The sequence below is a fragment of the Heptranchias perlo genome, unplaced genomic scaffold, assembly GCF_035084215.1.
Source record: "Heptranchias perlo isolate sHepPer1 unplaced genomic scaffold, sHepPer1.hap1 HAP1_SCAFFOLD_681, whole genome shotgun sequence".
NCBI classification, from domain to species: Eukaryota; Metazoa; Chordata; class Chondrichthyes; order Hexanchiformes; family Hexanchidae; genus Heptranchias; species Heptranchias perlo.
Window position 1 is genome coordinate 4,729 of NW_027139710.1, and position 13,086 is coordinate 17,814.

Below are 13,086 nucleotides of genomic sequence, written 5' to 3' on the forward strand. Positions count from 1 at the left end.
GGTTACTCTCGCGGGGCGGGGGGGGTTACTCTCGCGGGGCGGGGGGGGGTTACTCTCCCAGGCAGGGGGGTTACTCTACCGGGCAGGGGGCGGGTTACTCTCCCAGGCAGGGGGGTTACTCTCCCAGGCAGGGGGGTTACTCTCCGGGGCGGGGCGGTGGGGGTTACTCTCGCGGGGCGGGGGGGTTACTCTCGCGGGGCGGGGGGGTTACTCTCGCGGGGCGGGGGGTGGGTTACTCTCGCGGGGCGGGGGGGGGTTACTCTCGCGGGGCGGGGGGGGGTTACTCTCGCGGGGCGGGGGGGGTTACTCTCGCGGGGCGGGGGGGGTTACTCTCGCGGGGGCGGGGGGGGTTACTCTCCGGGGAGGGGCGTGGGGGTGACTCTCCGCGGCGGGGCGGGGGGTTGGGGGGGTGGTTACTCTCCGGGGCTGGGGGTTACTCTCCGGGGAGGGGCGGGGGGGTGACTCTCCGCGGCGGGGCGGGGGGTTGGGGGGTGGTTACTCTCCGGGCTGGGGTTACTCTCCGGGGAGGGGCGGGGGGGGTGACTCTCCGCGGCGGGGCGGGGGTGGTTACTCTCCGGGGCTGGGGGTTACTCTCCGGGGAGGGGCGGGGGGTGACTCTCCGCGGCGGGGCGGGGGTTGGGGGGGTGGTTACTCTCCGGGGCGGGGGTTACTCTCCGGGGAGGGGCGGGGGGTGACTCTCCGCGGCGGGGCGGGGGGGTGGGGGGGTGGTTACTCTCCGGGGCGGGGGTTACTCTCCGGGGAGGGGCGGGGGGTGACTCTCCGCGGCGGGGCGGGGGGGTGGGGGGGTGGTTACTCTCCGGGGCGGGGGTTACTCTCCGGGGAGGGGCGGGGGGTGACTCTCCGCGGCGGGGCGGGGGGTGGTGGGGGGTGGTTACTCTCCGGGGCGGGGGTTACTCTCCTGTCTTTGCTCCGTTACACGGTGTGTACTCAGACCCCTTTGCTCTCGGCAGAGTACGTCCAATGCGAAGGCTGATCCCACTGACCTTCGGACCCTCACTGACAATGCTGCTCAGACCCTGTTCTGGACCGAGTTATTCCGGGGTGAGTCTCCTCTTCAGTCTCTCATTTCTCTGCAGGTCTGGGCCCGTTTGGAATATTTGGCTGGAGATACGTGATTGGCTGGTTAATGCCAGTGAACACCGCTGATCTCAGTGACTGGTTAATGCCAGTGAACACCGCTGATCTCGGACTGGTTATGCCAGTGAACACTGCTGATCTCAGGGACTGGTTAATGCCAGTGAACACCGCTGATCTCAGTGACTGGTTAATGCCAGTGAAACACCGCTGATCTCAGTGACTGGTTAATGCCAGTGAACACTGCTGATCTCAGGGACTGGTTAATGCCAGTGAACACCGCTGATCTCAGGGACTGGTTAATGCCAGTGAACACCGCTGATCTCAGTGACTGGTTAATGCCAGTGAACACTGCTGATCTCAGGGACTGGTTAATGCCAGTGAACACCGCTGATCTCAGGGACTGGTTAATGCCAGTGAACACTGCTGATCTCAGGGACTGGTTCATGCCAGTGAACACCGCTGATCTCGGACTGGTTAATGCCAGTGAACACCGCTGATCTCAGTGACTGGTTAATGCCAGTGAACACTGCTGATCTCAGGGACTGGTTAATGCCAGTGAACACCGCTGATCTCAGGGACTGGTTAATGCCAGTGAACACTGCTGATCTCAGGGACTGGTTCATGCAGTGAACACCGCTGATCTCGGACTGGTTAATGCCAGTGAACACCGCTGATCTCAGTGACTGGTTAATGCCAGTGACACTGCTGATCTCAGGGACTGGTTAATGCCAGTGAACACCGCTGATCTCAGGGACTGGTTAATGCCAGTGAACACTGCTGATCTCAGGGACTGGTTAATGCCAGTGAACACCGCTGATCTCAGTGACTGGTTAATGCCAGTGAACACCGCTGATCTCAGTGACTGGTTAATGCCAGTGAACACGCTGATCCGGTGACTGGTTAATGCCAGTGAACACTGCTGATCTCGGTGACTGGTTAATGCCAGTGAACACTGCTGATCTCCGGGACTGGTTAATGCCAGTGAACACTGCTGATCTCAGTGACTGGTTAATGCCAGTGAACACTGCTGATCTCAGGGACTGGTTAATGCCAGTGAACACTGCTGATCTCAGGGACTCGTTAATGCCAGTGAACACCGCTGATCTCAGGGACTGGTTAATGCCAGTGATCACCGCTGATCTCAGGGACTGGTTAATGCCAGTGAACACTGCTGATCTCGGACTGGTTAATGCCAGTGAACACTGCTGATCTCAGGGACTGGTTAATGCCAGTGAACACCGCTGATCTCAGGGACTGGTTAATGCAGTGATCACCGCTGATCTCAGGGACTGGTTAATGCCAGTGAACACTGCTGATCTCGGACTGGTTAATGCCCAGTGAACACTGCTGATCTCAGGGACTGGTTAATGCCAGTGAACACCGCTGATCTCAGGGACTGGTTTAATGCCAGTGAACACCGCTGATCTCGGACTGGTTAATGCCAGTGAACAGTGCTGATCTCAGGGACTGGTTAATGCCAGTGATCACCGCTGATCTCGGACTGGTTAATGCCAGTGAACACCGCTGATCTCGGACTGGTTAATGCAGTGAACACTGCTGATCTCAGGACTGGTTAATGCCAGTGAACACCGCTGATCTCAGGGACTGGTTAATGCCAGTGAACACCGCTGATCTCAGGGACTGGTTAATGCCAGTGATCACCGCTGATCTCAGGGACTGGTTAATGCCAGTGAACACTGCTGATCTCGGGGACTGGTGAATGCCAGTGAACACCGCTGATCTCGGACTGGTTAATGCCAGTGAACACGCTGATCTCGGACTGGTTAATGCCAGTGAACACTGCTGATCTCAGGGACTGGTTAATGCCAGTGAACACCGCTGATCTCAGGGGACTGGTTAATGCCAGTGAACACCGCTGATCTCAGGGACTGGTAATGCAGTGAACACCGCTGATCTCAGGGACTGGTTAATGCCAGTGATCACCGCTGATCTCAGGGACTGGTTAATGCCAGTGAACACTGCTGATCTCGGGGACTGGTGAATGCCAGTGAACACCGCTGATCTCAGGGACTGACTGTTAATGCCAGTGAACACTGCTGATCTCAGTGACTGGTTAATGCCAGTGAACACTGCTGATCTCAGGGACTGGTTAATGCCAGTGAACACCGCTGATCTCAGGGACTGGTTAATGCCAGTGAACACTGCTGATCTCAGGGACTGGTTAATGCCAGTGAACACCGCTGATCTCAGGGACTGGTTAATGCCAGTGAACACCGCTGATCTCAGGGACTGGTTAATGCCAGTGAACACCGCTGATCTCAGGGACTGGTTAATGCCAGTGAACACCGCTGATCTCAGGGACTGGTTAATGCCAGTGAACACCGCTGATCTCAGGGACTGGTTAATGCCAGTGAACACCGCTGATCTCAGGGACTGGTTAATGCCAGTGAACACCGCTGATCTCAGGGACTGGTTAATGCCAGTGAACACCGCTGATCTCAGGGACTGGTTAATGCCAGTGAACACCGCTGATCTCAGGGACTGGTTAATGCCAGTGAACACCGCTGATCTCGGGGACTGGTTAATGCCAGTGAACACTGCTGATCTCAGGGACTGGTTAATGCCAGTGAACACCGCTGATCTCAGGGACTGGTTAATGCCAGTGAACACCGCTGATCTCAGTGACTGGTTAATGCCAGTGAACACCGCTGATCTCAGGGACTGGTTAATGCCAGTGAACACCGCTGATCTCAGGGACTGGTTAATGCCAGTGAACACCGCTGATCTCAGTGACTGGTTAATGCCAGTGAACACTGCTGATCTCAGGGACTGGTTAATGCCAGTGAACACCGCTGATCTCAGGGACTGGTTAATGCCAGTGAACACCGCTGATCTCAGTGACTGGTTAATGCCAGTGAACACTGCTGATCTCAGGGACTGGTTAATGCCAGTGAACACCGCTGATCTCAGTGACTGGTTAATGCCGGTTGAACACCGCTGATCTCAGGGACTGGTTAATGCCAGTGAACACCGCTGATCTCAGGGACTGGTTAATGCCAGTGAACACCGCTGATCTCGGGGACTGGTTCATGCCAGTGAACACCGCTGATTTCAGGGACTGGTTAATGCCAGTGAACACCGCTGATCTCAGTGACTGGTTAATGCTAGTGAACACCGCTGATCTCGGTGACTGGTTAATGCCAGTGAACACCGCTGATCTCAGGGACTGGTTAATGCCAGTGAACACCGCTGATATCGGTGACTGGTTAATGCCAGTGAACACCGCTGATCTCAGGGACTGGTTAATGCCAGTGAACACCGCTGATCTCGGGACTGGTTAATGCCAGTGAACACCGCTGATCTCAGGGACTGGTTAATGCCAGTGAACACCGCTGATCTCAGGGACTGGTTAATGCCAGTGAACACCGCTGATCTCAGGGACTGGTAATGCCAGTGAACACCGCTGATCTCAGGGACTGGTTAATGCCAGTGAACACCGCTGATCTCAGTGACTGGTTAATGCCAGTGAACACGACTGCTGATCTCAGGGACTGGTTAATGCCAGTGAACACAGCTGATCTCAGTGACTGGTTAATGCCAGTGAACACCGCTGATCTCAGTGACTGGTTAATGCCAGTGAACACCGCTGATCCCGAGGTGACTGGTTAATGCCAGTGAACACTGCTTGATCTCAGTGACTGGTTAATGCCAGTGAACACTGCTGATCTCCGGGACTGGTTAATGCCAGTGAACACTGCTGATCTCAGGGACTCGTTAATGCCAGTGAACACCGCTGATCTCAGGGACTGGTTAATGCCAGTGATCACCGCTGATCTCAGGGACTGGTTAATGCCAGTGAACACCGCTGATCTCAGGGACTGGTTAATGCCAGTGAACACCGCTGATCTCGGACTGGGTTAATGCCAGTGAACAGTGCTGATCTCAGGGACTGGTTAATGCCAGTGATCACCGCTGATCTCGGACTGGTTAATGCCAGTGAACACCGCTGATCTCGGACTGGTTAATGCCAGTGAACACTGCTGATCTCAGGGACTGGTTAATGCCAGTGAACACCGCTGATCTCAGGGACTGGTTAATGCCAGTGAACACCGCTGATCTCAGGGACTGTTAATGCCAGTGAACACCGCTGATCTCAGGGACTGGTTAATGCCAGTGATCACCGCTGATCTCAGGGACTGGTTAATGCCAGTGAACACCGCTGATCTCAGGGACTGGTTAATGCCAGTGAACACCGCTGATCTCAGGACTGGTTAATGCCAGTGATCACCGCTGATCTCAGGGACTGGTTAATGCCAGTGAACACTGCTGATCTCGGGACTGGTGAATGCCAGTGAACACCGCTGATCTCAGGGACTGACTGGTTAATGCCAGTGAACACTGCTGATCTCAGTGACTGGTTAATGCCAGTGACAACACTGCTGATCTCAGGGACTGGTTAATGCCAGTGAACACCGCTGATCTCAGGGACTGGTAATGCCAGTGAACACTGCTGATCTCAGGGACTGGTTAATGCCAGTGAACACCGCTGATCTCAGGGACTGGTTAATGCCAGTGAACACCGCTGATCTCAGGGACTGGTTAATGCCAGTGAACACCGCTGATCTCAGGGACTGGTTAATGCCAGTGAACACCGCTGATCTCAGGGACTGGTTAATGCAGTGAACACCGCTGATCTCAGGGACTGGTTAATGCCAGTGAACACCGCTGATCTCAGGGACTGGTTAATGCCAGTGAACACTGCTGATCTCAGGGACTGGTTAATGCCAGTGAACACCGCTGATCTCAGGGACTGGTTAATGCCAGTGAACACCGCTGATCTCAGAGACTGGTTAATGCCAGTGAACACCGCTGATCTCAGGGACTGGTTAATGCCAGTGAACACTGCTGATCTCAGGGACTGGTTAATGCCAGTGAACACCGCTGATCTCAGGGACTGGTTAATGCCAGTGAACACCGCTGATCTCAGTGACTGGTTAATGCCAGTGAACACCGCTGATCTCAGGGACTGGTTAATGCAGTGATCACCGCTGATCTCAGGGACTGGTTAATGCCAGTGAACACCGCTGATCTCAGTGACTGGTTAATGCCAGTGAACACTGCTGATCTCAGGGGACTGGTTAATGCCAGTGAACACCGCTGATCTCAGTGACTGGTTAATGCCAGTGAACACCGCTGATCTCAGGACTGGTTAATGCCAGTGAACACCGCTGATCTCAGGGACTGGTTAATGCCAGTGATCACGCTGATCTCAGGGACTGGTTAATGCCAGTGAACACCGCTGATTCAGGGACTGGTTAATGCCAGTGAACACCGCTGATCTCGGTGACTGGTTAATGCCAGTGAACACTGCTGATCTCAGGGACTGGTTAATGCCAGTGAACACCGCTGATCTCAGGGACTGGTTAATGCCAGTGAACACCGCTGATCTCAGGGACTGGTTAATGCCAGTGAACACCGCTGATCTCAGGGACTGGTTAATGCCAGTGATCACCGCTGATCTCAGGGACTGGTTAATGCCAGTGAACACCGCTGATCTCGGTGACTGGTTAATGCCAGTGAACACCGCTGATCTCGGTGACTGGTTAATGCCAGTGATCACCGCTGATCTCAGGGACTGGTTAATGCCAGTGAACACTGCTGATCTCAGGGACTGGTTAATGCCAGTGAACACCGCTGATCTCAGGGACTGGTTAATGCCAGTGAACACCGCTGATCTCAGGGACTGGTTAATGCTAGTGAACACCGCTGATCTCGGTGACTGGTTAATGCAGTGAACACCGCTTGATCTCGGTGACTGGTTAATGCCAGTGAACACCGCTGATCTCAGGGACTGGTTAATGCCAGTGAACACCGCTGATCTCAGGGACTGGTTAATGCAGTGAACACTGCTGATCTCAGGGACTGGTTAATGCCAGTGAACACTTCTGATCTCAGGGACTGGTTAATGCCAGTGAACACCGCTGATCTCAGGGACTGGTTAATGCCAGTGAACACCGCTGATCTCAGGACTGGTTAATGCAGTGAACACCGCTGATCTCGGTGACTGGTTAATGCCAGTGAACACCGCTGATCTCAGGACTGGTTAATGCCAGTGAACACCGCTGATCTCAGGGACTGGTTAATGCCAGTGAACACTGCTGATCTCAGGGACTGGTTAATGCCAGTGAACACCGCTGATCTCGGACTGGTTAATGCCAGTGAACACCGCTGATCTCAGGGACTGGTTAATGCCAGTGAACACCGCTGATCTCAGGACTGGTTAATGCCAGTGAACACCGCTGATCTCAGGGACTGGTTAATGCCAGTGAACACCGGCTGATCTCAGTGACTGGTTTAATGCCAGTGAACACCGCTGATCTCAGGGATTGGTTAATGCCAGTGAACACCCGCTGATCTCAGGATTGGTTAATGCCAGTGAACACCGCTGATCTTAGGGACTGGTTAATGCCAGTGAACACTGCTGATCTCAGGGACTGTTAATGCCAGTGAACACTGCTGATCTCAGTGACTGGTTAATGCCAGTGAACACCGCTGATCTCAGTGACTGGTTAATGCCAGTGAACACCGCTGATCTCAGGGACTGGTTAATGCCAGTGAACACCGCTGATCTCGGTGACTGGTTAGTGCCAGTGAACACCGCTGATCTCAGGGACTGGTTAATGCCAGTGAACACCGCTGATCTCAGGGACTGGTTAATGCCAGTGAACACTGCTGATCTCAGGGATTGGTTAATGCCAGTGAACACCGCTGATATCAGGGACTGGTTAATGCCAGTGAACACCGCTGATCTCAGGGACTGGTTCATGCCAGTGAACACTGCTGATCTCAGGACTGGTTAATGCCAGTGAACACCGCTGATCTCAGGGACTGGTTAATGCCAGTGAACACCGCTGATCTCCGTGACTGGTTAATGCCAGTGAACACCGCTGATCTCCGTGACTGGTTAATGCCAGTGAACACTGCTGATCTCAGGGACTGGTTAATGCCAGTGAACACCGCTGATCTCCGTGACTGGTTAATGCCAGTGAACACCGCTGATCTCAGGGACTGGTTAATGCCAGTGAACACTGCTGATCTCAGGGACTGGTTAATGCCAGTGAACACCGCTGATCTCGGACTGGTTAATGCCAGTGAACACCGCTGATCTCAGGGACTGGTTAATGCCAGTGAACACCGCTGATCTCAGGGACTGGTTAATGCCAGTGAACACCGCTGATCTCGGACTGGTTAATACCAGTGAACACCGCTGATCTCAGGGACTGGTTAATGCCAGTGAACACCGCTGATCTCAGGGACTGGTTAATGCCAGTGAACACCGCTGATCTCGGTGACTGGTTAATGCCAGTGAACACCGCTGATCTCAGGGACTGACTGGTTAACACCAGTGACTGAAGTTCTTATGACCTTGATATTGTAGGACTCGGAATGACCCTGAGCTACTTGTTTCGGGAGCCTGCCACCATTAACTACCCATTCGAGAAGGGTCCTCTCAGCCCTCGATTCCGAGGCGAGCACGCCCTGCGAAGATACCCATCTGGTGAGGAGCGATGTATTGCTTGTAAGCTGTGTGAGGCGATCTGTCCTGCCCAGGTGAGACTGTCTGTTAGTCACGATTAACATGCACCACATGGGCCCTTGGTTCAGGGAGTGACCACCTCCGGTCGCCCCCCGCCCCCCCGGTCGCGCCCCCGGCCCCCCGGTCGCGCCCCCCGCCCCCCCCGGTCGTGCCCCCTCCCCCCCGGTCGTGCCCCCTCCCCCCCGGTCGCGCCCCCGCCCCCCCCGGTTCGCGCCCCCGCCCCCCCCCGGTCGCGCCCCGCCCCCCCCGGGTCGCGCCCCCGCCCCCCCCGGTCGCGCCCCCGCCCCCGCCCCCCCCCCGGTCGCGCCCCCGGTCGCGCCCCCGGCCCCCCGGTCGCAGCCCCCCGCCCCCCCCGGTCGCGCCCCCGCCCCCACCCGGTCGCGCCCCCGCCCCCCCCCGGTCGCGCCCCCGCCCCCCCCGGTCGCGCCCCCCGCCCCCCCCGGTCGCGCCCCCGCCCCCCCCGGTCGCGCCCCCCTTCTCCCCCCCCCGGTCGCGCCCCCCGGTCGCGCCCCCGCCCCCCCCCGGGTCGCGCCCCCCGCCCCCACCCGGTCGCGCCCCCGCCCCCCCCCGGTCGCGCCCCCCGCCCCCCCCCCCGGTCGCGCCCCCGCCCCCCCCCCCCCGGTCGCGCCCCCGCCCCCCCCCCCCGGTCGCGCCCCCGCCCCCCCCCCGGTCGCGCCCCCGCCCCCCCCCCCCCGGTCGCGCCCCCCCCCCCCCCCCCCCGGTCGCGCCCCCGCCCCCCCCGGTCGCGCCCCCGCCCCCCCCCGGTCGCGCCCCCCGCCCCCCCCCCGGTCGCGCCCCCCGCCCCCCCCCCGGTCGCGCCCCCGCCCCCCCCCGGTCGCGCCCCCGCCCCCCCCCCGGTCGCGCCCCCGCCCCCCCCCGGTCGCGCCCCCCGCCCCCCCCCGGTCGCGCCCCCGCCCCCCCCCGTCGCGCCCACCGCCCCCCCCCCGGTCGCGCCCCCGCCCCCCCCCCGGTCGCGCCCCCGCCCCCCCCCCCGGTCGCGCCCCCGCCCCCCCCCGGTCGCGCCCCCGCCCCCCCCCGGTCGCGCCCCCGCCCCCCCCCGGTCGCGCCCCGCCCCCCCCCGGTCGCGCCCCCCGCCCCCCCCCCGGTCGCGCCCCCCGCCCCCCCCCGGTCGCGCCCCCGCCCCCCCCGGTCGCGCCCCCGCCCCCCCCCGGTCGCGCCCCCGCCCCCCCCCGGTCGCGCCCCCGCCCCCCCCCGGTCGCGCCCACCGCCCCCCCCCGGTCGCGCCCCCCGCCCCCCCCCCGGTCGCGCCCCCGCCCCCCCCCCGGTCGCGCCCCCGCCCCCCCCCGGTCGCGCCCCCGCCCCCCCCCGGTCGCGCCCCCGCCCCCCCCCCGGTGGCGCCCCCAGCCCCCGCCCCCCCCGTCGCCATATCTCTTATGTGTGTCTCTCTCTGTTTTTTCAGGCAATCACAATTGAAGCAGAACCGAGGGCTGATGGGAGCCGGAGAACGACCAGATATGACATCGATATGACGAAGTGCATTTACTGTGGGTTCTGTCAGGAGGCCTGTCCAGTGGATGCAATTGTAGAGGTGGGTCGAAGAACGCTGCCTTGGTGTACTGTAGGTGTGTTGGAGGACATTGGCTCAGCTTCATGTCCCCCTCCCCATCCATGTTCTCTCTCTCTCAGGGATTGGATGGTGCAGTCAGTTTGGGTTGTGCTGGATTTGTGTGAAATGATGGTGCCCATGTTTTGCCAGGGTCCGAACTTCGAGTTCTCCACGGAGACCCGCGAGGAGCTCCTGTATAACAAGGAGAAGCTTCTGAACAATGGCGACAAATGGGAAGCAGAGATCGGCGCCAATATCCAGGCAGACTACCTGTACCGCTGATATTTCTCTCGATGGATATCCCTAACCTGGATCATTGACTATCTGATATCTCTCGATGGATATCCCTAACCTGTGTCGCTGACTCTCTGATATCTCTCGATGGATATCCCCATCCTGTATCGCTGACTGTCCGATATCTCTCCCGACAGAGATCCCCATCCTGTATCTGACTGTCCGATATCTCTCCCGACAGATATCCCCATCCTGTATCGCTGACTGTCCGATATCTCTCCCGACAGATATCCCCATCCTGTATCTGACTGTCCGATATCTCTCCCGACAGATATCCCCATCCTGTATCGCTGACTGTCCGATATCTCTCCTGACAGATATCCCCATCCTGTATCTGACTGTCCGATATCTCTCCCGACAGATATCCCCATCCTGTATCGCTGACTGTCCGATATCTCTCCCGACAGATATCCCCATCCTGTATCTGACTGTCTGATATCTCTCCCGACAGACATCCCCATCCTGTATCTGACTGTCCGATATCTCTCGATGGATATCCCCATCCTGTATCTGACTGTCCGATATCTCTCCCGACAGATATCCCCATCCTGTATCTGACTGTCCGATATCTCTCCCGACAGAGATCCCCATCCTGTATCTGACTGTCCGATATCTCTCCCGACAGATATCCCCATCCTGTATCTGACTGTCCGATATCTCTCCCGACAGAGATCCCCATCCTGTATCGCTGACTGTCCGATATCTCTCCCGACAGACATCCCCATCTTGTATCTGACTGTCTGATATCTCTCGATGGATATCCCCATCCTGTATCTGACTGTCCGATATCTCTCCCGACAGATATCCCCATCCTGTATCTGACTGTCTGATATCTCTCCCGACAGATATCCCCATCCTGTATCGCTGACTGTCCGATATCTCTCCCGACAGACATCCCCATCCTGTATCTGACTGTCTGATATCTTTCCCGACAGATATCCCCATCCTGTATCTGACTGTCCGATATCTCTCCCGACAGATATCCCCATCCTGTATCGCTGACTGTCCGATATCTCTCCCGACAGATATCCCCATCCTGTATCGCTGACTGTCCGATATCTCTCCCGACAGATATCCCCATCCTGTATCGCTGACTGTCCGATATCTCTCCCGACAGACATCCCCATCCTGTATCTGACTGTCTGATATCTCTCCCGACAGATATCCCCATCCTGTATCTGACTGTCCGATATCTCTCCCGACAGAGATCCCCATCCTGTATCGCTGACTGTCTGATATCTCTCCCGACAGATATCCCCATCCTGTATCGCTGACTGTCTGATATCTCTCCCGACAGAGATCCCCATCCTGTATCTGACTGTCTGATATCTCTCCCGACAGATATCCCCATCCTGTATCTGACTGTCCGATATCTCTCCCGACAGAGATCCCCATCCTGTATCTGACTGTCCAATATCTCTCCCGACAGATATCTCCATCCTGTATCTGACTGTCCGATATCTCTCCCGACAGACATCCCCATCCTGTATCTGACTGTCTGATATCTTATGTTCTTATCTTCTTTCTCTCTCCAGATATCTCTAACCTGTATCGCAGACTGTCTGATATCTCTCTCTCTCTCTCTCTGTCTCCAGATATCTCTAACCTGTATCGCTGACTGTCTGATATCTCTCCCGACAGATATCCCCATCCTGTATCGCTGACTGTCTGATATCTCTCCCGACAGAGATCCCCATCCTGTATCTGACTGTCTGATATCTCTCCCGACAGATATCCCCATCCTGTATCTGACTGTCCGATATCTCTCCCGACAGAGATCCCCATCCTGTATCTGACTGTCCAATATCTCTCCCGACAGATATCTCCATCCTGTATCTGACTGTCCGATATCTCTCCCGACAGACATCCCCATCCTGTATCTGACTGTCTGATATCTTATGTTCTTATCTTCTTTCTCTCTCCAGATATCTCTAACCTGTATCGCAGACTGTCTGATATCTCTCTCTCTCTCTCTCTGTCTCCAGATATCTCTAACCTGTATCGCTGACTGTCTGATATCTCTCTCTCCAGATATCTCTAACCTGTATCGCTGACTGTCTGATATCTCTCTCTCCAGATATCTCTAACCTGTATCGCTGACTGTCTGATATCTCTCTCTCCAGATATCTCTAACCTGTATCGCTGACTGTCTGATATCTCTCTCTTGACAGACTTTCTCGTGTGTGAATAAATCTGACTTTTCAAATCAGCCAGTGAAGCTTTTCCTTAATTGTTTGTCATGCTGCGTTATCGAGAGCTGGGGTTTGTGAGGTTTAGAGCAGCAGCAATCTGGTCGTGGCGTTCTGTTGGTCGTGTGTGTGAAATGTTCTGTTTGAGGAAGGTGTGAGGGTTAAAATTAGGCTCCCATCAACCCTCACCCTGTCACCAAACACAAGTGGCAGGTCCCACCTGGTTGACAGACGAGCTGCCGTCAGGAGCTGCAACGCGAAAGTGGGGGTGAGAAAGAGAGGGGCAAGACGTCATCCCGAGAGGGGAAGGTCTGGGGAGGGCGGGGAGAGAGGGGAAGGTCTGGGGGGGAGGGGGGAGAGAGGGGAAGATCTGGGGGGGG

At 57.3% G+C, this 13,086-nt stretch overlaps 1 protein-coding gene across 1 annotated transcript; it reads left to right on the forward strand.

The window, feature by feature from the left end:
• The first annotated feature begins 984 nt into the window (after positions 1–984).
• LOC137318246 (NADH dehydrogenase [ubiquinone] iron-sulfur protein 8, mitochondrial) lies at positions 985–12,726 on the forward strand. Its single transcript, XM_067981175.1, has 4 exons — positions 985–1,062; positions 8,498–8,670; positions 10,077–10,205; positions 10,374–12,726. The coding sequence occupies exons 2-4, from the start codon at positions 8,506–8,508 to the stop codon at positions 10,503–10,505; spliced, it is 426 nt and encodes a 141-aa protein (XP_067837276.1). The 5' UTR covers positions 985–1,062; positions 8,498–8,505; the 3' UTR covers positions 10,506–12,726.
• Positions 12,727–13,086: the final 360 nt, after the last annotated feature.